Source organism: Bactrocera latifrons, unplaced genomic scaffold (genome assembly GCF_001853355.1).
Source record: "Bactrocera latifrons isolate USDA-ARS-PBARC rearing strain unplaced genomic scaffold, ASM185335v1 scaffold_121, whole genome shotgun sequence".
Taxonomy (NCBI): Eukaryota; Metazoa; Arthropoda; class Insecta; order Diptera; family Tephritidae; genus Bactrocera; species Bactrocera latifrons.
Window position 1 is genome coordinate 730,986 of NW_017534642.1, and position 24,638 is coordinate 755,623.

The 24,638-nt window shown below is 36.7% G+C and overlaps 2 protein-coding genes across 10 annotated transcripts in view; both read left to right on the plus strand.

Moving 5' to 3' along the window:
* The window catches only part of LOC108978411 (cell wall protein DAN4), a 3,053-nt gene extending 1,369 nt beyond the window's left edge, over positions 1-1,684 (plus strand). Inside the window, exons 2-3 of one of the 2 annotated variants that reach the window (XM_018948678.1) lie at positions 476-546; positions 636-1,684. In XM_018948678.1, the coding sequence (XP_018804223.1) occupies positions 476-546; positions 636-1,629 (1,065 nt within the window). In that variant the 3' untranslated portion in view covers positions 1,630-1,684. The remainder of the gene's footprint in view (positions 1-475; positions 547-635) is intronic. The other variant, XM_018948679.1, reaches the window with a different exon arrangement.
* Positions 1,685-4,748: 3,064 nt separating this feature from the next.
* The window catches only part of LOC108978433 (beta-amyloid-like protein), a 129,351-nt gene continuing 109,461 nt past the window's right edge, over positions 4,749-24,638 (plus strand). For all 8 annotated transcript variants that reach the window (XM_018948709.1, XM_018948713.1, XM_018948711.1 and 5 more), the window contains exons 1-2: positions 4,749-4,836; positions 7,139-7,377. In XM_018948709.1, the coding sequence (XP_018804254.1) occupies positions 7,300-7,377 (78 nt within the window). In that variant the 5' untranslated portion in view covers positions 4,749-4,836; positions 7,139-7,299. The remainder of the gene's footprint in view (positions 4,837-7,138; positions 7,378-24,638) is intronic.

Consider the following 24,638-nt stretch of genomic DNA (forward strand, 5'->3'; position numbering starts at 1 on the left):
ATTTTATTTTTTTTAACTTTTGTTTTAATTCAAATTTTGAATGTAATTATAATAAAAACTAAATTCAAAAAATTAGAAAAAATAAAAATTTATTGTTCAAGCAAAAATTATTAGATTTGAATAAAATAAAAAAATATTCAAGGAAAGAAATTAAAAATAAAAAAACTTTAAATAAATAAAAAAATTCTTAAAAAAACAACATAATGTAAAGCAAAATGTAGAAACATAACATTATATTCGCATGATAAAAAATAAATAAATAATACAAAATAAAACGTTAAATTAATTAATAAAATTAAATTAATAAAAATWAAATTAAAAAAGTGTAAAATAAATATTTGCTAAACATATATTATATACATGAGTGAAAATTTTTCTAAAAATATTCATAAAAACATTTTTTTTTTCAAATGAAAACTGTAGATAATGAAATATTTTTTTCATAGAAATACTAAAAATAATAATTTCATTGCAGTTAATAACCGCCGTGTTGCTACCACCCGCTCAAGCTTTCTGGTGGGCGTCACCGACTGCGGCCCCCACAACGTAAGTTATACACACACACACACACATAATATTTTAACACATTTTATTCTACTTTTTTATTTGTAAAATACAATTTGTTAAACATGCAGACTTTCTGATTGTTCCAGTGAATCGCCGCGCGTGCTTAAAGAGATACCGCTCACCTACTTCCGCAGCTACACTTACCAACCGATCGCCGGCAATCCTTTCGCCGCCTTCCCCTACTATCATCGCGCGGCGAGCGCTCTGCCGTCACCGCTGCTTGCGGGTCCTGCGCGTTACGAGCATGGCACCTACCTGCATGCCAGCGCATATCCAGTGAGCGTCGCAGTGCCGCATCCGCAGCAGCAGCAACAGTCAATGCTGCCGCAAATGTATCCGCTGCCACAGGCGGCTGTTTTGCACGCAAAGCCGTTGCCGAGTTCAACAACTACCACCAGTACTACCAGCACTGAGCCGCCTACGACCACCAGCACCACCACTACTACAAAAATGACGACTACAACACCGCCACCACCCTCAACGACGACCGCGAGCAGCAGCACCAGCACGACAAGCGCGTCCATCGCGCAGCTGAGTGAGTCGCAGCAACAGCCGCAAACTCAACCTCAACCGTACCCATACCCATACCCCACTTACAATCGTCGTGCCTATATGGGTTACAATCCGCACTCTTACCGCCCGGCCTATCCGTATCCGGACTATACCGTTTACAAGACCGCGCCAGCGACGCGCTACAATAGTCAGGGAGGGCAAATTCAGTTTGTGCCCTGCATGTGTCCGGTGAGTGTGGGCGCCTCGGGCCCCCTGCAGCACTCGGCTATGTCGGTAGAGGGACGCACCACCAGCGACGAGGAAGATGACTTAATGATGTTGGCGCGCGCTGATGAACTGAATTTGCCTGTGGAATTGAGTGTGGTCACTGAGAGAGCAGCACAGGAAACGACTGAATCGGTTAAGCCCCAAAGCGACACTGAAGTAACGGAGAATTTGGCGTCAAAAACGTCGGAGGCTGCAGTTGAGCAATTGAGTACGAATAAGGTGGACGAGCAGTCACATTATGTTGTGGAACTGGGGAGCACTAGAGAGCAAAATGGGGCGTAAAAATAAAAGATATAGAAATAAATACAATATGTTGCAAAGGAGCTTACTGTTAAAATTTTAATTATAATAAAAGCTAAAATCATAATAATGTCATAAAATTAYATTTTTAGTTAATAAAATAAAATAATATATAATAAAACAAAACATTCAATTCGGCTGCATCGAAAATATTTTTTTTTTATATATTCATCAAGGCATAGTTTTTATTGTTGTTGTACCAACATAAACAACATAAATTATATTTCATGTTTTTGTTGTTGTAAAATCAAGCCATTTGCCGGTAAAATTCCAATTTTCCCTCTTATAGTGTGCAACGTACTTTTCTCTCTAATATCATATACAAATGTATTAAACACACACATAAATATTTCCATATGTAAATATTGGTACCACTTTCAAATTTATGTCAAAATATCAAATGTAACGTAATTAAATTCAAATATAATAAAAATTTGTCTATTGTGAATGTGTCATTGCACTTTTAAGATCTCACCTTCACCTTGCACTTCCGCATTGCAAATCTGCTGAATCACCCTGTAATCTGCATTTTCAATTTGCATGACAGTTGTAATTAATTTTTTGCGCGTCATGCTTATTTTACAAATAGTGCATAATAAATTTACATGTTTTTGCAAAATAATTAAGGTTTTCGTGAAGTTGCTACAGTAAATAAGTGCGAATGTTAATAAGTGTGTGGTGAAGTGTAGATATAGTGTGCAGTTGAGCAGCCGCCGCTATTAATTTCTGCGTTGAAGCAGGGGTGGCTCGCAGCATCACCTGCACACTGTGAGCTCATAAAAAAAGCTAAATATTTATATTTAACTATTTCTTCTTTGTCTGCAAGCTAAGGAAAAATGAGCAATAATATGATACGACGCATAAACAAATGTAAAGAGGCTAGCCAAACCTTTATTAAAACTTAGCAATATGTTGGATCGGTTCTGCTTTGAAACTGTAAATGCAACCTGTTCGGAACAACCAAATTAAAGTGTAAAGCTATTCATTTAAGTTTAATTCGAAAGTGAATGAGGAATACCTTGTGTGAGCTGCGTACATGTTTGTGCATGCTTAATAAGTCGAATTAAAGCCTCGAGTGGTAGGCATCTGTCAAAAAAAAAGTAAAAATAAAAAATTGTTGTGAGTTTGAAGAAAATGTAAAACGCGGAAAGTGTTAGTGTGAATGTGTGTGTACAGTTGAGAGTTTTAAGTGGGAACAGGAAACGAAAGATAGAGTAGCTGCAAGGTGATCGTGTGCGCTGCAAGAATATACATCTATTTCACAGGTACGTACGTTTTTTATTACTTATCTCGCCTAATTTGTAAAACATGATTAACGATTTGTTTTACATTTTCTAATGATGCGCTTTACTGGTAATTATTTGTAACTTTGTGTAGAACAGGTTCTGTTGCTTTTTGCTGTCGTTTCATATCACTTCCCTGCATTTGATATTTTTTTTAGGGGAATCTCATTTCTGACAAATTACTGCGATAAAGATTTCTCTGTCACAACATGTTATTTTCTTTTGCCTTGTCATTTTTGACGGCTTCTAACGGTTTTGGTGTTTGTAGTAAGATAAGCATTGCATATGATTAACCTGAATGACGGATACACAAAATGCAGAAATAACAAAATGTTGAACTTTTTTAGTTATTTATAATTTTTTTTGCAATCACGTTTCACTGTTACGGATGTCTACATAATTTTTTAAAATTAAGTCATAAGCATTTTTTTAAACCCTATTTTGAGAGGGTCTTACATATTCTTAGATTTATTAGTTTATAATTTCGTTGGAACATCCAACACGCTGTTTTCGGTTTTTCAAACGTAACGTTTGCGTGCTTTATTTGCTATAATTGCTTTTGACTTGATATGAATGGCATGTTAAGGCTAAAGCTTCAAAGGCTCTATAGACAAAAGTCTTAAGGCTGTACTGTAAAAGCTCATAGTATCATCATAAGCAAATGCTGTTATAAACAGTGCTGTAATTTTGAGGTTTCTTCCTTGCTGCGCTCTTTCTCATTTTTAACTAAGCTCTCAGCTCGACTTTTCAACTTACAATACATTCATGCATACAATAGCAACAGTAGTGGTGTGTATGTACTCAGCATATGAAAAACCAAACACACTCTTACTGTTGTTGTTGGTTTGTTAACTACTTTACTTCACGGTTTTTGTATAAGTCCTTAATTGGAATGTGTTTATATTGCGCATGCGCCGAACTACAGAGAATACAGAATAAGTGCTTGCACTCGTCCTTTTTCTGGCGCAATCCTTTGAGTTATTCTACACTCGCGCGAGAGAGAACTAACTGTGGTATTGACACCTGTCAATAAGAATGCGTATTTTTTCTGAATTAAAGAGCGTAAACTCGATTTGAAGACGTTTAATTGTAAATCTAAATGTTCATCCAGCCGAATCAGTATTTGTGTTTGTATTACTTTCACATAATAATAGAGCATTCAGTGATATCCTTAAAAAACGTTAACAAATAAAAAAAGTTGACTTTACAAAATATGTTGTCAAGCATTTTTGAAAAACTATTTCATTCGAAATTAAAAAAAAATTATATTTTCGCTTACATTTTTTCCTAAAACCACCAGCCTTTTGTGTTCTTTTCGACGTTTTGTAATTTATTAAATCTTTTAAGTTCAGTTCAGTTATTTTCGAAAAACGTTTCTTTTCCCTTTTAGCAAAAGGGCAAATTATAATTTTCGCTTCGCTTTTTCCAAAAAACTCCGTCATTTTGTATTCGTTCTGATTTTCAGTTCAGTTCAGTTCTCTTCGAAAAATTATTTTACTCTGTTGGTCAAAAAAGTAAAAAAAAAAATATTTTCACTTCGAAGTTTTTCAAAGGAACTCGGCTATTTTGAAATCTTTTAGCCTTATTGAAACATACTTCAGTTGAAAATTTCAAGACATTCTGTTGCATTTTGCTAAAAATCAACTCTGTTCTATTGCACGAATTCGATATTATTATTGAATTTTGCCAATACGTTCCACATGTTTCAATAACAATACTAACGGTATCGGAGAGCAGCGGCTGCGCACAAGGCGGCTCACTGTCACTGACAGCCTTAAAGGTGATTGCTAAGTGCAAAATTTTTCCATACACCAGACTGTCGTCGTCGACATTTGTAAGCGTTTCAATCAAACGAACCGAAGCGTAGCTAACGAACGGGCGAACAACCGAATGAGTTGATTGCAAAGTAAGCAAAGAAATTTTATTCCTCTTTTTTGCACTTCCCAAGCAAGTGATTTGTCAATGACCAAGTGTTGAAATGTAAAAAAGTGTCGAGACCAAAGTGAACTAAGACGAGACATCTGAAATTAATGAAGGCATGTTTTGTGTAAACTAGATTTTGTGGCGACCTAGAGAAATACAAAACTTCTGATGGTTTTGCATAAGAGTGGATTTTGGAGATACTTGCATAGTGCTGAAGGTGACGAATTCGGAACTCGAGGCTTTTTAGGGCATATATACGCCGCCTAAAGGTGCGCCCATAAATCGGCTGTGTAAAAGCCATCGAATTTCTTAAAGCCGTTTACAAATATTTGAAGAATTTGGGTGTCTGTCTGTTCACCCACCGTCAGCAACGCAGAAGTGTGCATTTCTGCGCTGGTGGTGTTTCGTTGTCACACACATTTTTCACGCTTAGGGGTGTGACTGACAGTTTCGATTTTTTTCTCGTTTCCTTTTGCCAACGCACCGCTGCTGTGCGTAACAAGCCGAGCACCAACAAAACAGAAACAAAATACAGCAAAATAAAAGTAAAACGCCGATTGCAACTAAAAAGTGTAGACCAGATATAGTGTGGAAAAAAGTAACAAAAAAGTGTTAGCAAAATAAAAAAAAAACACCAAAAAATTGTGAAAAAGTCGGCGATGTTTGAGCGCGTGTGTTGTGTCCACCAAAACGCAACGATTTGCAGCCGAAAAAGCAGCGAACACAGCTAATTGCGTTGTGTCTGCGCCAGAGACGTTAGTTGTATACTCGAATGATGTTGCATACTTTTTAGCGCATGGTGAATTGTACCCAAGCAAAGCGTATTGACAAATTTTGACAATATTTGTATAAAACAACTATAGAACATTAAAAAAATAAATATATAAAATTAGAGTTTACGCTGGAAGTTGTGAAATTCTTCAGTCGTGCAAATACACAATAAACAATAACATTTTGCTCACTGAGCTGTTATATGACAAAAAGCTATATTTCAGCTAGAAAACTTCACAAACGTCTATATAATTGAAAGAAATTAAAATTTTTTATAATTACATATAAAAATATAACTTTTTGTTAATATTTTTCTAGTTTTCTTACTTTTTTTTTGATTTATTTGGTTTAAATGAGATATTAGTTTTTTAAAAATAATTTTAGTAGATAAAATCATTTTGGATAAAAACGTATTATTTACAAAATTAAGTTGTCTCATATATCGTGCTGAGTTTTTTTAGATTGGATTCAATAATAAGTAATGTATAAGCCTTTTTAAATGAAAAGTAAATGATTTGTAATTTATTAAATAATTTTTTGGACTTTAAAAATTAATTGACTTTTAAAAAATTTTAAATTTGTTTTTAAATTATTTGCTATTTATTTTTTAAATTAATTTTTAATTTATTATTAAATGTTTAATTCATTAATTTTTATTTTATTAAGATATATTTAATTTTTTAAAAATAAATAAATTTTTTAAATAATTTTTAAATTTTTGTTATTTTTTTTTAATTTAGTCTTAATTTTTTATTAATTAATTTTATTTTATTGATTATTTATTAATTACTAATTAATTTTTATTTGTTAATTAATTAACTATTAAGTTTTCAATGATTTTTTGTATATCTCTTTTGAATCCAAAGTACCCGATTTTTGTCTTATATTTTTTTTTAGTTTAAAGGAACGTGGTTTTTGATACGAAAAAAAAAATTTTTTTTTTATTTTTAAACCCTATCTAGCCGTCAAATATTTTTTAAATAATGTTTTTTTATAATTTTTTTCACATAATTTAAAAAAAATGCATGTATTCTGCAAATTTGAATTTTTTAGTATTCCCTTTAAATAAGGTTCCTTATTTTATTTTTCAAAATTATTTATTTATATGGTTCCTTATTTTATTTTTTCAAAATTATTTATTTATATGCTATAATATGTTTTGATGTTTTAGCCTTCAAAGTTTTGAGAAAATGGTTTTAAAATAAAAAAAATTGCTGTACTTTATGTTTTATTATTTTTTGTAACTTTGGGAAAAATAATAATTAATAACAATTTCAAGTTGAATAATTTATTTTTATATTATTATTTAATCAAAGTTCACTTTCAAAGTATAACCGTTTCAATTTAAGATTTGAAGATTTTGAAAACTTAATCATATATTAAATACAAAATTGGTAAATTCACTTCATATATTTTTTCTAAGTATTTTTGTTGTTTTTCATTGATTTGCAAATTCATCGAATTTTTAATTGTTTTCCTAAAAAACATAAAAATCTTCAACTTCTCAAACGCAGTGACAATCAACTAAACATTCGTAGAAAACAAAAGCAAGAATTAATAAAAAAATAACAGTACATTGTGACTCCTCCAGTGTGTGTGGTGAAAAATCGTGCAAAAAAGAAAATTTGTGAATAAACCAACAATAATAATAACAACAAGCAAGCATCGTACAGAAATGTTAGACTCAAGTAAAGTCAGTCTTGGCATGTTGGCCTTAACTGTCATCTGTGTGACAAATTGCCCAAATGTACAGGTGAGTGAGTCATGATTATTATATGTATGCACACATTACTACTGTATACACACGCGCATAACGGCATAAGTATAGCTGTTTATTCATATATAAGTATACGCGATACACACACCCACACAAGCACACATGCACAAACTGGCACTGGTGCGGATTCCAAAGTGACTGCGGCGAGTGCTCCCTTTGCTACTCGAGCTCGCGCTACCAACACTTTGCCTTTGTTGCTTTCCTTCCATTCACCTTTACCACGTCATCGCGCTCGTACCCGCCGACCAACTCGTTCGCCACTTCGTCGTTTGCGCTGTCGTGTTGTCGTTGGTTTTTACCATTTGCAACGCTTCGTCGTTTTTATGACCTTTTTTCCAACGGCACTGTCGCTCGACTCGGTCGCTTCTTCTGCTTCACTTGCTGCGTTGTTGCTGTTGTCGCTAGTTTACTTGGTTTCTTATGTGTGCTTGTGCTGTTGTTGCTTTTAGCGTTGGTGCTGCAGCTTGGCTTACAACCACGGTCTTCTTGTGTCTTCTCGTTTTAATATATTTCTTGTTGGTTGTCTCTTGTTGTGGTCACTGAAATAATTATAATGTTCCGTTGCTCCGCACTCCATCAGCGCAGTTATTCGATTTTTGCTGTTGTTGCATGTTCTTTTTTATGTTTTTGTTTTTGTGCCAGTCCCGCTTTTGGGGTGACCACCGTTTTTTTTTTTTCGAAAACTCATCGCTACGCCGCGCTCATTCATTCGTTCGCATTACCGCGCTTGGTAGCTTGGTTAGGGGTTGCTGTTGCAGTAAATAAAAGGCAATAAAAGCGTATGAAATGAGTAAGCAACAACAACAGCAACGTTATTGCGCACAGGGATTGTCCGGTTTTATTGTCAAAATGTTGAAATGGTAAAATGGAAATGACATTTTCGCTCATTTGAGTTTGGCTTACAAATAGGCGGCCGTAACACTCGTAAATGTCAAAAAGCCATCGAGTTGCGAAAAAATGGTAATAAAATATATTTTATGTGTCCCGTAGACATTGTATAACCTAGAAAATAGGCAGAGAAGAAAGCATACGGGAAAATTAATTGCGTTTGGTGTGAAGAGTTCAGTGGAAGGTGCTAGAAAAAAGGGTACGAGAAATTGAAAATAAGTAGTCCTAAAACATACGCAAATTGCATGAAAAGTGCATATTTCTTTCAACGCTAATCTCATTCACTTATTGCTTGTTTCTGTACTTCTGAAACGGTTTATTTGGTTTTGTTATGCTGGGCCAGCAATCCCCTAAAGACTATCAGTTAAAGAATCTAATAAGAAGCCAACTTAAGCATGACAAATCTTAGAGCAATATTGAACAATGGTAGCTAAACAATGGTGGCAAAAGAAGGTTCCTCCACTAGGAATTAGAGATTGATGACAAGAAGTTCTTGAAGGAAATTGCCAAAGTTGATGGTGCTGCATGCGGATATTAGTTTTCAACAAACTGAAAAGACATCAACGAACTTCCTTTCCCACTCTGAGTAGAATAATAGCGAAGCCTTTGGTTTAGTTTTAGAAGTGATTAAATGTAGAGGTCTGCCGTGTCAATATTGCTTTGAAACACAATCTTCGCGATTGCTTGGAATAAAGTATCATACATGTAAAGACCCTCAGAAACCTTATTTGGCTTACTACCTAGGTAAGTTTACTATCCAGTTTCTAAGTAAGGAAAGAAAACTTCTTTCAAGAGACCCCTTCAACTCTGAACTACAATACATATAGGTTTTTTTTTATCGAATTATCTTCTATTTAGAGCTTTCAAATCAAGTTCGGTCAAACATCTAACCTAAAGCTGCTGGAGCTAGGAAAATTCCCCTCGGTTCACGTCACGGAGTGTCATTCTCTCATGTTCTCAAAAACGGATGTCTCTTTATGTAGAACTTGGATTAAAAATTTCTACCGAAAATTATTGGCAAAAGATAATTTGCTTGTCTTTTATTGTAGAAATGTTCAACTGATATCCTCTCACTCCAAGACGTCCGCACTTCAAGTTTTCTGCTGCCAGTTAAAAATCAATAGCACTTCTGACACAATTCGTCTTTCGCTAAATAATAAGCGACGATAAATCAGTATTCTACGGAATAAAACGAATGATTACGAAGCTTTCTATTCATAACCGCTGCGCTCATTTGCATTTACCATTTCGACATTTCACCATTACACACCGCTTATCGAAACCATCATTTATTAACTCTTTCATTGTTTGCTTTTTCCTTTTGTTGCTGTTGTTGTACATTGTGAAATCAATTTCCAAAGCGTTTTGAACTTTTTCAAGGCTCTTCGAGTTAGGGTTAGCAGCGCTGTCATGGCTATACGCTGGCGACTGTTTGTAGTCATGACAAAGCACATCACACTAACAAATAGGTAACCTATACATGCGTACATTTGTATGTGAACCGCTGCTGAAGGGATATTTGTAGAAGCTTGATTGGACAAATTGAAGTTTATGTCGCTTACCGGTGACGTGTAAGTGAGTGCTGATGAGTGCGTGTGTGTGTGCATGCAGTTCGTGTGTGTTTGTAGTTACTTAACGGTGCTTCTGAATCCTGTATTTAATTTCCTTCGGCACGCAAAGTGTCTGACCCCAACGAAATTTATATTCTGCCAGCACAGTCTTGCTATACATTGGGCATTGTTTTAATTCACTTATTATTGTTCTTTTTGTACGCCTTTGAACTCGTGCATTAGAAGCGGAAATTGTTTTGCAGCAAAAAAGATAAATTACACATTGCTTGTTGACGCGCACTCCACCCTGAGCGCCGCAAGCAAACGACACTCAGGCAACTGGATGTCGGCCAAAAATGCAGCGTTAGGCGGTGGCTTCATGACTCATGCATTTTGGCAAGCTTTCGGGCGCAAGCTGAGCGGTCGCGTTCGTCGGATGCATTTTTACAAGCAATACATCGTTGGTGGGCAAATGCCAAGCAAGTAATACACTGTGTGCCAAATTGATTTTAGATAGAGAGCTAAATGCGTGAGTGCCGAAATTAATGAAGAAAAGCGTACTCTAAGTATTTATGTAAGTTGGCGAGCTCAGCAGCCTAAATATATGCTATATATTTGCAAAATGTGATTATTGAAGTATCGTTGTGAATTTTTCGCTCCAACATGCTTATTTTTTCGCAAAAATCAGGCGAGCAATTCTTAATTATATCTACAGCTGAAATGTATGCTACATAACTTGCGAAATGCAATTCTCGAAAGAACAACGGGCTGTGATTAATGTGTCCGCTCTTTTCAATGCGCGATTTGCTCACCTTACCTAAGCTAGTCAACCTTTTTTCTGCAGCATATACTTCTTTTTCTATACATACATATACTACATTCATTTAATTCCCATAACCCTTTATATATTCATTTCAATTTATTCTGCTTTATGCTGTTATCTTACAATCGCTTTTAACTCACTTATTTATGCCACTTGGAGACGGAGAGGGCATTCAAAAATATTGTATAGATAAATATCTCTTCGACTTCGATGCTCTTTCAATTTCCTTTTCACATTTTGTTTCGCTTTTCTTCATGGCTTCAAGGTTTATTTGCGATTATACAAGTATCCGTGAGTCCAATAGTTTTTTTGTGGTTGATAATTCTGCTGATAACTGCTACAAAAGGGTTGATGTTGTGACAGTCGAATTGTAGGTGAAAGAAAGTAATACTGAAAAATACTACAGTTGGCGAAATGAGCCATAAAGATTACTCATTTATACTTATTGATGAGGTTTGTAGGTAAGATGAATAATATGGCGTTAGTGCCAATACGAGCAAAGTTAGCTAAACTGAGATTAGAAAAACAGACACAAAGCATTAACGAAAATCGGACAGCTATGGCTGCTTAAAGATTGCAGCGCCTGTGGATAGGCTATACTTATGACATTTTTGTTTGTTGATTTTGAAACTGAGCTTAATTTCTAGGCGGTGAAATGTCTTTAATTAAGGCGCTTAGTTTTTGGGGCAAAATTAAATAAAAAAATGGCGACTGACAGCGTCAAGAGTTATATTTCACATACTCATAAATGTTTAATATGAAAAGTAAGCGTGTATTTTGTGGATCAAGTGGGCTCAAAACTCAGCTACAATTCACTTATAAGTACGTGCGCGTGTGTGCTATCTCAGGCAGATTTACTGCTGGCGTTTGATTTGGGTTTGGCATAATGAAAAGCCGCCGTAAACAATGCCTTGCATTCAGCCCAATAAACTAATGCGCAAAAGAAAAGCAATTGTAATGAAAATGCCGACTGACTGACTCGGGCTAACGATATGGGGAGTAAGCGGTATTGGTCCCCTGCATGAAATCAACAATCAACAGGGAAATGAATGACATACAAAAGCGTTGAGAGATTTAATAAACCAAAGCAACAAAAACAGTTAGTAGGAAAGAGGAATAAAAAGTTGGAATATGGAAAGAAAACAAATGTAAAAAAAATGTTAAAAGTCACGAAGCTATATGTACATACTACGTGTAACTGTAAGTCAATAGTAGTCGGGGGCCGTCAGCTAGACGAGGGTCGCTGCGTGTGTGCAGCGGTAGCGGCAGCGTCAGTCTGTTAGGCGGACGGTTATTCAGCTTTTCCGCCAACTTTCCGGCTTGTCGGTTATAATTTCCAGCAAAACGTCGCACACATACACACACACACCTACTCATGCAGCGACCACTCGATATGAGCGAGCCCTGTGCGCTTTTTCTTTATCTCCATCATTCTTTCATTTCCATTCGGTCGCTTTGGGATTTCGCTTATGAAACTCTAGCACTGCTGTTCGAAATTAAAATTGACAATTGCAACAAAAGGCGCGTACATGTGTAGAATCACTAAAGAAAAGCTTCGGAAATATAGAAATAGAAGCTGCTAGTAGAAAGAGAGGGGTAGCGAGCGGCAGTGGGAAAATATAATAGGAGATAATAGGTAAATGCCTTGTGTTTAGAATAGCAATGAGCATATGTATTACTGTATGTGCGTATGTGTGTGAGTGTGGCATAAATGAAGTGACTGTATGGCCTCTAAAGGGAATCATTTGTGCGGAGGAATAAAAGAAATGATACATATATGTGCATATTAATGACAAATGAATAATAACATGAAAGCAAAAAATACAAATTATCCGAAAATAACTATGAAATGAAAATTTACCATACCATATTAACCAAAAAAATGCGCCATCTAGCGTTCTCCATTTACACTTGCACTGAAATTAAAGTCGGAGAGGCAGTTCTTACTACTTTACAACCATGAGTTCGATTTAACGAAATTTTTCCAGAAAATTGCTTGCTCCTGTATTAAAAGCAAGCACTTTATGAAAGCTTCGACATATATAATATATGTACGTTTAGGCATACCGTTACCGTACTGGAAGCAACCATCACTAACAATGTCTGAAATTGCCTATAAAGGCGCAGATAAAGTAAGCGAGTTCATTCACACGACCATTTGTGTAGTTGGATCCTGAAAGTATGTATCATTTAAGGGTGCTGAAAATACCACAACACCAAATGTTTTTGCTCGCAAATACAAATAGCTTTTACTCTTTTTGTGCCTGCTGTTTTCAGTACATTTATATTTATGATGCGAAAAGCCGTTACTTTGCATTCATTTGCCTGCAGTGTGTCTCGCTACACATTCCCCCGCAGTCTGCGTTGCGCTTTCTTTTCGTCACGTTGCATATGTGCGCCGTTATATATGTATGTTAATGAGACGCTCGCACCACCATAAAAAGCTCGCTTCGTGTGCCAGGCTGTTAATGTGTGAAATGGACAGTAAATTTCAGCTCATGATCGGGGTGGAGAATGATATTGATTTCTTTAGCTCGCTTCATTACCTAATTATTTATTTAATTACCGCGACGTTTTCCAATGCTTCCCCTTTGTTCTCAAAGTAGCAGAGTTTTACTGCCTCTAAAGCCTTTTCTGCATAGTTCTTTTTTATTTTAGTCGCTTCTTAGCCGATTTGCTATAGAGTTTTGTGTTAAGTGCGTCGTTACCTTTACTACCCTTTTAAGTGCCCTTTTTTCATATCAAAGGGAACTGTCTTTGCGTTGCGTAGTAAGAATAGTTCAGACTCGTAAAGAAAGTAGTGCTGATTAAAATTTAGTACTTAGTACCAAAATTAATGATAAAAGACATTTCAAAGGTCGGTTTTCTCTTCTGACAACCTCTCTCTCTCTGTGGGATTATAGATTCTAAAGTCCTAATTTCAATTTCTTGAAGTGTAGCTTAAAAAAGTTCTAAAGCTAATAAGCTGCTTCTTGAGCTTCATCTATATAAGATTTTAGATCAAGTGACAAATTTAAATATTATTTGAAGTGAGAGTCAAAGCTCAAAAATTTGCTCTTCTAGCAATACTCTGTGAGATTTCGGATTCTAAAGTCCCAATTTAAATTTATTGAAATGGAGCTTAAAAAGCTCTAAAGCAAATAACCTTTTTTTTTTACCGTTGAGAGGAAGCTTAAAAGCTCTATCTGTATGCGATTTTAGATCAAGAAGTGACAAATTTAAATATTATTTGAAGGGAGCTCCAAAATTCTCAATTTTTTAGATATACTTAGATTTAAAAAGTTCCAAGGTTTTAAAACTTCTTCAAAGAGCAATCTGAAGCTCCAAATAATAGAATTTAGAAATAAGTTTAAAAAAAACTCTAAAGCCACAAAATTCCTTTAACGTGAGATCTGCAATCAAGCGAATTGGCATCTCTGAACTTCCATAAAACAAAGCTTTCGTATTTACGCTGTTATGGCAACCCATTTGCACACCCCTCGCCCGAACCAAATGTCCCAATGACGTACCGACCGACCTAGCGTGCACTCAACCCAATAAAGATGATGGCGATGATTCACACAATCGAGCAAATGAACTGAAATGAACAGAGATGAAAATGATGACGAAAAAGGTGGTAAGGCACATCGGGTACAGCTTTGGCGAATGTGAAACGGCTAAAGCGGAAATGGAAATATCAAGAGGCAAGCGGAGCTGAGCCAGTGAAAGCAGCCAAAGGAGCTGTGGTAAATACCCAAGCGACTTACTTGTTCGCTCAAGTGGGGGCACCCATTGAAAAGTGCCAGTAACCGGTAAACTGGAAATGAAGTGAAACAAAAAAGAAAACAAAAACAAAAGCACGAACACAAGCAGGGCACCGCACAGCACCGGCGCAGCGCATATAAACGAAACAATTGTGAACACTAGATCCCCACACATACTTACATACATACAAGCTGATTTTGTTAGCCTGTTGGGCTCGGCATAAAGGCGAGGTGGTTCGGAATTAGCAGGCAGAAGAAGGGCGGGGGCAGAGTAGGAGGCGGGGGCGGAGGCTAAACTCAATGAAATATGTTCGTATGTGTGTGTGTGTGTGTGTGTGCGGGTGCGTATATGTGAAAGTAGTAAGAGCTATCGAAACGGAAAACGCCTGGACAAAGGGCAAAAGTGGGCTAGTTGGATGGACAATATGCGGTTTTTAGAGGTACTAGAAGCAATAATGACGAGCAGTGCTCATTGTGCTTGCTTGAACGTGCATACATATGCTCCAAGGCAACCCGGGTGGGAGTACATTCATGTGGAGAAAAGTGAGCCGACCAAGCAGTGCAACGGACAGCAGGCCGGTTGGTGAGACAATACATTGGCTGAACAAAAAGAAAGCGGTCTAAGCTCTTAATGTTAACAGAAACCGAGGACAAAAACGCAGGAAGAGAATGGTGCGTTTGTGAATGGAAGTGAAATTAAAATGGATAGTTCACTAAGGTCGAAGAGGTGGTCGGACAATAACGGATTATAATATGCAATGAGATAAATGAAAGGACTAGAATAGAGGGAAGAAACTAGAGGTATATAGGATTTGCAAAAATAGGTAGCATAAAAAGTAGTCAAAAATAGTATGAACTTGAGTGAAAAAGTAGGAGAAGTTGGAAAGTTATAATTTGTGCGCGATAAAATGTATCAAAATTTAAAAAAAAGAAAAGTTGAACTAGAAAAGTAGTTGAAAAGGAGGAGTAGAAGTTGTAGGTTATTTCAAAAATTAGAATTTATTGAAAAAGAAAAAGTGAACTGCACCAAACTTAAAAAAGTAGTGAGTGAAAAAGTAGTAGAAATAAATTTATTAAAAAAAATATGAATTTGTGGCCGATAAAATGTATCAAGATATTAAAAAGTAGAACTGAACTAAAAAGCAGTAGAAATGGTAGGAGAGAAATAGTACACTGTTGACTGGGAAATAGTAGTAGAATAAACTTACTTAAAATATTAGAATTTGAGAAAGAAGTGGGAAAAGTTGCTAGAAAAAGGTAGTAGAAAAAGGTAGTAGAACTTATTTACGAGTAAATAGTAGTTTAAGAAATAAATGCGCAGAAAAATTAGAGAAACGTTTACTGATTTTTATCACAAATTTGAAGATGCATATATTTCAATTGCAACACTGCCTTTTTCCTTCCTCTTGGCTTAGCGTTAAGCAGTTATTAACTTGGGTTACTTATACGACTAGTACAACCCAGGCATGATATTATGATTAATTATTGAAATGTATGCAGCACATAGATATGTATGTATGTGACACAAATACATACACATGAAACTCCTGTCATTAAAAGTGTTTTGTTTTACTGACATATACTCATACCTCCTCGGTATATCTGTGCATGTAATAGTGTTATATATGAGCTTTTTACATCTACCGATTTCATATCGTCAACTGAAATGCAAAATAACGTAACAACATTTTCGGAAATTTACAGAGGTATGAATGAAACACGAAATTAAATGGAACATGAGTGAAACAAATTTTTAATATTGGTTGAAACTGATTTATATCTGAAGACAGGACCTGCAAATGTTGAACATATGTAATATTATGTATGTAATTTGTAGTAGTGAAGCGTAATCAATAAGACACTCAATTTAGAATTTTTTGATGATACGATATTTTGCATTTCAGGTGACGATATACGGTATTTATCTACTTGCCTTTATGACCGCCCACCTCTGGTGAGGCAATCAGTTTTGGCTTTTAATGCCACCATTAAGAATACGGTGGTGTAACTAATCGTGCAGAAGGCAAAAGCGGGCCTTGCAGAGCACTTTATGTCAATATATACCCACCCAATTCACTTGCTTATTACACACACTCATGTAAAACGGGAACTGTTGGTGTGTAGTAACGGTCTCAATTGTATAAATTACTTAAATGTATGGAAAGGGTCTACACGAGTGGCGGGGCGAAGTGGTGACCAAAGGAAAACGACTATAAAATCACAGTGTTGTCTATTTTGTGGTAAACTGGACGTGTACCCACCCCCACAAGCTAACGTGCATATGTATTTGTGTGTGTAACAAAATTAGTAGTCGATTTTTAAATTGATATGCGGACATAAACGACGCATACTTGGCTGTAACGTCAGCGCACCCCTTCTTCGCTTGAAGCACACCTTTCAAGAGCGGCCGAGCGCTGAAAGCAGAGATGTGCGGGACCGTTTAGTAACGTTCTTAAGGTCTATGAGGTGGTGAAACCATTTACAGGTGTGTGAATTAAGTTTTCTATCAGCGTATGGCAACGCTCGCCCACATTTCGACGTGATTGATGCGCAGGGGCCATGGAAAGGTGGAAATGACAGAAATTATGTGGTATTCAAAAGCGGAAAGAAAAAAGTAGTAAAGGGTTTGAATATGGTTGATACTATCCCTATTTGCTGCAGTGAGATTTTCAATTGGTGCTAGCTATCTAGGCAAGGATTGTAAATGCCCGATTAAAGCGATTATTTATATCGATTCACTACACATTAATCCATAAACGAATTGAAAGCGAGTTAAAACTGGAATGCAACTCTGAGAGTTCTTGTCCACACTATAAATTTGGCTATGTTTTACTCTGCTGGTTGCTGTCCAAGTGTAAATTTAGTTGTGTGCTTTGATAAAAGAGTTCTGAGCTGATGAATTATAATAATTACAAAAGATACAAAATAATTTATGCTAAATTTTTCTATTTTTTATGATTGAAAAAATGGTAAATGCCAGTAATTCTTGAACAGTTATAATGTGGTCATTTTGAGCTTTTCCGAAAGGTACTCAATCACTTTTTTCACTTCACTTTAAGCTTTGTGCTGCTGTGCATGCTTCTTATGTACGAAGTTATTATAATTATTGTCTGAAACTATTTTTGATACTTTCTACTTCATTAATCTCATAATTTACTCTTACAATTTTTATACGCCTTGCCTAACCATCTTTTCCTGCCAATAAAATTATCCGTTGTTAGCAATCACTTGTTCACTGGCTTGCTTTCCTCGAATACCTCAAATATCCGTTTGCTTCTAACTTTTCAAAGTGGAAATATCCTTTCTAGCACACCAACTTGCTTTTTTGTTATACACATACGTAGGTGAATTTTTTTGTATGTATTTGACTCCTCGAGAACTCCAACTAACCTCAAACGGTATTTTTCTGCTTCAGTTGGCCGCTATTGCCATATTATCTGCGGGCCTTTGACGTTGACAACGATTGATGAGGGCAATATTGCTTTTCACCACATACTACTGATGGCGCGGCACTCCATTGCGCCCCACTTTGCTGCATTTTTCTCCACTCCGCCTCACTTCATCGCTCATCACTCCACTGCCTTCCTCTCAAAACTCATTTTGCACAAGAAACGCCAATTCAGCTCCATTGAGCGCCACACATGCTTGCTGCTCAATCAGTATCCACTGCAGCTTTTGAAGTGCTCCAAGTAATTTCCACTCCCAGCGGTAACACTTTTTAATCCTTGAGCTCCGCACCTTGCTGCAATTTTACGATTTTCACATATTTCTACGATTCATTTCCTATTGATTACAAAATGCTTGCGCAAGTACTTTAGATATTTGCGGAAAAAAATAATGCAACACTACCCTAAAAGTATGCTACGCAGCATTGCATGCCACTTGACTTGTATGTGTGTGTGTGTGACGTACTTAAAGTTAATAAGTGAATTGCAAAAGTGGAGTAAATAAGTGTTGCCGCTGGGTAATGAATTGCCATGCAGCGGAAGCAGCCAGCTAAACGTCAATCAATTAAGTACTAGTTGGCTTGGCATACATTTGGGCGCCAGCAAATCAAGTGGAGTAAGACAAAGTGAGCGGAAAGTAGAAAAGAAATTCGAAAAGTAAGTGAAAGGCGGTAGGAAGATGTTTTAGAAAACTGAAACAATTAAATAACTAGAATAATAATATATAATTAAAGAAAATATATACAAATGTATACTTAGGAAAAATGTATTTAAAAAGTCGTAAGAATACAGCGCCAAAGCCAGGAAGGTTGCAGCTAAATTGTCGAAATATGTATAGTATCGAAAGTCGTTGGATAGCTTAGATTTTTCAATATAATAGCCTAAAAGTATGCTAGGCTGATTACCAGCTGAATAATAAATTTTTAATAGAAAATGTGTGAACAGAGTGTCAATTTGAAAATTAAATATTTTGGTAGTCTACTTTTAGGCGCTAATGTGTGAAAATAGTTTTAGTTGAAAGTTATATACTATATTCAACTATGCAATTTGCGTTATATTTTAAAATGTACGTATTTCGGACTAATTAAAGCAATGAATACCTAGAATCTACTTGTTTTTCATAGCGCATTTTCAGCGGAATTTACGATTTTTACAATGTAAAGAATACTTTTGGGAGATATTTATATATATGGAATATACTTTTTGATTAAAAACAGTTAGCTTACAAACTGTACCTGTACATAAGAAATAATTTTGGGGTTATCTGGAAGTGTAGTATACATTTAGGCGTAATTTTTGAAATCACCGTATATAGTCCAATTTCTTTTACAAATATATGCAGGATGATGTTTATTTTCTGAAATATTTACATTAGTAAGCATTTCTCTCATTTTTGTTACCGTTCTTTAGTATTTAATTAAAAATTTTTTAAGAATGCTTCAGTAAGCCTAAGAGTAATACCCGCAATATTTTCTTCACACTCTTTAGCTTTCAGTTTGCTTACTTTTTCAAGTCAATTCCAATTCATTGTCCTAATTTCAGCATTATTTTTTATTGTGAGCGAAAAAAGGCCATAATATTTTTTCAAACTTTCCACTTTTACTGTTGCTAGCAACAATTTCGCTAATGTTGTAATAAGCTTAAGTGCTTGCCAGCATTCCAATAGTTTGCTTCGATACCTGCGCACGGCCGTCGATCATTCAATGGGTTCGTGTAGAGCTACTGAATCAGTTGCAGTTGCAGGGAGTTTTAGAAAAATTGCAACTGTGTTTGGGTGTGTGTGTGTATTTGGGTGAATGATTGTTTAAATGAAAGCAACGATATGTGAATAAATGACTGATTGCATGCAAGAATGGTTGAATAATTGACGGCATGCATGCGAAATGTGATTGAGTTAGAAGTTTTAAATGCATGAGAGCTTTCAGTTAATACCCAAAGAAACTTTATTTGCATATACGTATATGTAGTGTGCATTTAGGCGCTTAACGAGTGCGCTTAATTAATCAGCGGAAACAATTTGTGCAGCGTAATGTAGAAATACTTACGAGCAAACTTTGGGATTGTAAAAAGATTTAAAATTGATTTTGAAATTGAATTTTGGTTAGAAATTAAGCTTCAAAAATAATTAAACTGGAAAAAACATGAACTTCGCTTGTACCGTAGCTATAATATGCTTTACAAATACTAAAGATTGTCTAAATTAACTTAAATAGCTCGTCAAATAAACAGGTTTTTCATACAAAGCTTTGACACCGATCGTTCGGTTTGCAGGGCAGCTATATGCTATAGTGATCCGATCGCAAAAATTTCTTCGGAGATTACATCATTGACTAACATAATAATTTACACCGAATTTCGCAAAGATATTTTATGAAATGATAAAGTTTTCCGTACAAGCACCTGATTCCGATCGTTCAGTTTATATGGCAGCTATATGCTATAACTTCTTATAGAGAAAAAAACGTGTGCAAAATCTGATCGATATTTAAAAAAACTAAGGCACTGTTTCGCGATGTTTCCTGCTTGGTGCTACAAATTTCGTTTCAAATTTAGATTATGTGTTCAAAGTATGAAAATCGAAACTTTTTTAAAGAAATTCTTTGGTAAAAATGAAATTCTATACCTTCAAAAAAGGTTGTTGTTCATCCTTCAATCATTTTGTCAGTCTGCATTTAGGCGTTCGTTAATGAAACCGCAAAACTCAATAAAGCATGACATATTTTAATTCAATTCGAAACCACAATGAGCTGCGGACGAAAAATTAAAAATGATAATTCGCGTGGATTTTGTAACAAAATGTGGGGAAAGTAAGAAAAAATAACCAATAAACCAATACACACAAAGGCACTGTAATTACATAATAATTAAATGCATAAAAAGCGCTTGTCATAAAAAATTGAATGATACAAATAACGAGTTTGCTTGAAAGCGAAAAAATAATTGGCGAAACAAAAGCAAAACATAATGGCAGAGGACACACGCAAAACCGCAACATTAAGAGCGCCAAAAAAAAGGTATAAAACCAAAACCAAAAACAGGTAAAAAAATCAGAATATCAAAGCCGTGCGTCCGCAAAAGATTGGATAATAATTTTTTATGTGCTGCAACATTTTCAATAAACATTAAAGTAGGTGATCAATGTCAGCCACGCACACAGCCACACAAAAATTACACCTGCACAGCATACTTTTAGGCGCAGCAGCACTAAAGCCGTCGAACGCCGAAGGTAGCACTTGTCAATAAAAGCACGACTGGCGCGGCCATAAACATTTGAAATATGGCAATACAATTTAATTTAATTTCATATTTTTGTGCGTCAAAATTCGCAAAAAAGTAATAAAAGCAAGCGAAACCAAGCTGTAATGCAAGCGGGAGTCGCAAAACAACTACGCTTGTCTGTGTGTGGGGGTAACAACTGCGCACACATGCGCTTTTCGCCTTCACATTTGAATGTGTCTGGCATATGCCATTTTGCAAGCATACTTTTAGGCATTAAAAGCGACCACTCGTCGCATTGCGCGTGTATGCATGCAAAGCACACGCGCGCGACTTGAAACGACAGTCACGTATGAAAGGCTTTTGTTGCCATAATTGACGGACACTTGACTGGCGCTGATGGGATCTAGGTGGCAACTCTAATGGCGCTTGGTTACTCGGAATGCTGCTCTGCTGATAATGATGTTGTTGCTGATGGCGTAGTCACAGTCGGCCATTATAAGGCGCAAAACGCCGGAAATTATGGTGATGCCTGTAATGATGATGATAATACTGATGATGTTGCTGATGACACTGCTGAGCGTTGGTTGGTTGCTGGAAATTTTGATGAGGCATATTTTTCAACATAAGCTACACCTCAGCATGCGCATCGAAATATTACTGATGTCTACACTAAGCCATGCTTGTTGCTTTTATTGTTATGTACTGCATTACTGCCCTTGCTCAACTTCGTTGACGCTTCCCTAATCACCGCTCATGCCGAATTCCAGGCCTTCAACAGCTTATTGTTTCGCCTGCTGATAGTCAAATGGGATTTGGGGAATAACAAAAAGGGTTTCCGAAAACAGACAAGCGAGACGCGTTGTAGCGGCGGGTGCGCCTGCTCGTGGTCTATGTGTTATAATAAATAGGAGTTCCGACATGTCATATGCCAACGGCGCTCGTAAAAGCGGTAGACTTGCCAGCAATTTTATATGCATACAATCATATGCTGCTCTAGACGCTTTCAAAAAAACTGTACACTTCATCTTTATGACGCTGAGTCCACTCCAAAACTCCAACTCGGTTCCGTTAAGCCCAATCCGCGCACGGCCGTTGACACAGCGGACACAGTTGATGCACACTCGCCACGCCGCGCCGCTGGGACTGACGACCGGCGCAGCGGCAAGCAGCGACCTGATGATTTATTCAGGTCTAGCATGGAAAACCTATAATAATGGGTGGGCAGTGTGTGGAGTGCGCGCTGTGTTCGTGTCGCTAACAGACACCTATAGTGGCAGGATTAATGTCAGCCTTGCAATCAATAAATCAATCAAACAATAAGTTCATAAAACCAACAGAAATTTGTAATTAATAAATAAATTATCCATTACATGAATGTAAAGGAGAAACGAGAATGGTTCGTTAAGCCCACAATTATTAAAAAACCACAACATGTTTCTCAGCAGAATGACCAAAACCGCTTCCAAAGATTCTATGTGACCTGAACGGAACCGAATTTTCACTGTTATTTCGATTTGTTTTAAAAAAGTCCGCTCTCGACGAACTAAAACCAAACTCCATGATGAGTGACTATTATTCCCCTCCTACTATATGGAGCAGAGGACACTGCAGCTCTGAAAGTATTCGATGCAGTACTCGCCGGGGGAAGTAGAGAAAGTGGAAGCCTCCACTCCGTTGGAAAGGCCAGGTGGAGAAGGGCCTGGCTTCTCCAATTGGCGACACGTTACGAAAAGAAACAGTTAACAGTTGTTAACTCGGCTATAACGCGCAAGCGGTATCTACGCCAGCAAAGAAGAAGAAGCCTGTTTGGCTGTTCACTACAACAACAGGGCGCTACTCATATCACTAACAAGTTGTTTTAACTTTCGCCTTATTTGTGTCAGTAAATATACATTCGGAAAGAATGTGCTCACTGGAGCTCATATAACAGCAATCTGAGAGCGTACTGAAAGCTGCTAGATGCTCCGTACTGTGAAAAGCCTCAAACTAGCTACACTCAAAAGAGACAAAGCTGCCTTAGACTATGAATTAGCTCTTCTATGAACTCGTCAATGTGCTTTCTTAAAACTGACTTTGCTATTTTTTCACTTGAATGATCATTCAAGCAGACATTTTTTCTCCATTTTCTCACTCCATTTAACTGCTGGTAAAACTCGACTACAATCTCCACTTGTACGCCTATGCGCCCACCATTCGGCAGTAATTTCGTTCTTGGTGAATCAGCCACAATGCGAATTCGCACTTTTGTACACGTATCCACTGCTTCCCCAGAGACCACATCAATCCTGAGGTCCATTCACAGCAAGCATACCAACAACACAATGACAGTCAAAAAATAAAAGCTGAATAAGCAATGCAAACAAAATACCGAACACACACGCGCATGCTGGAAACGAAATTGAATCGACATCTTGAACGTGGGGAGGAGGAAATACTGAGACACCTAAACGCCTGACGCCCGGACAAACGTAACAAAAAAGCGTGCCAATGCTTACTTTAACGTACAGGTCGAAAGTAATGTTGGCAAGCAAATGAAATGTAAAAAAGTTTAACCGAAAACTGGCAGCGCAGGCGAACGCACGCCCGAACAGAATACGAACGACACTAGCGCCATCTGTGAAGCTGCCGACGGAAATGCACTGCTTGTGTGTGCGCTCGTCCGCTCGACACTTCAGAATGTGCGAATAAAACGAACTAAGTAGCGAACAAATGAAACAGCGAATGAACTGGTGCGCCGAGCAAACGACTAATAAATATTTGCTCGGGTGGGTGGGTGTATATTTGTTTGCTTGTTAATAGGTTTAATATACGTGCGGGTTTTGTCGGTTCGTTTAGGAGGCGGTGCGGCACGGGGCGTTTAAGTGTACGTTCCAAATAGCTATAACAATGCGAGCGTGTTGGCTAATGGGCCGAAGTAACGAGAAGTTTTTTAATGGAGTTGCCATACGGCTTTGTACGGAGCCAATGTGCAGGGCTGAGTGAAAAAGCTGGCTCTAAACCATACTCGGGCTATAAGACTGACGAATATTGCGAAATTGTTTTTATAGAACAGAGAGTAAATAGAAATACCATAGTTTTTCAACTTAACTAAAAGTTAAATAGAAATTGCAAATAGACTTTGTCCTGTTTTGTCCCTAAGGCTCTTTTAATAACAGAACTGTGGTAGTTGGAAGGAAATTCATACAGAAAACGAAAAGTGGTATTTAAATCTGTTCTCTTGGAACTTTCTGAATTCTCTTAGTGCCGAACGAGGGCGTATACATTACGCTAAAGATCAACCGAACAATGTGGGAAACTCTCATCTCTCTCAGAATCTGGGAATCCAAAACTAACTTATGTTGGAATGTAGGGTCAAACCGCTAGTATTTCTAATGCATCCCGTCGTTCTCTACTACATAAAGTGACAATCTAACGAGGATTTGGACTTTATATGACAGTACCTTTACAGGATTTAGACAGTCTAACAATATCTGAAGCTTTATGTAAGGCTATACAACTTTCAAGTCTGCTTCGTAACTTGTACATTTAGTAAAGGGATAGCAGCTATTCCAGGAATGTGTTGATGTTT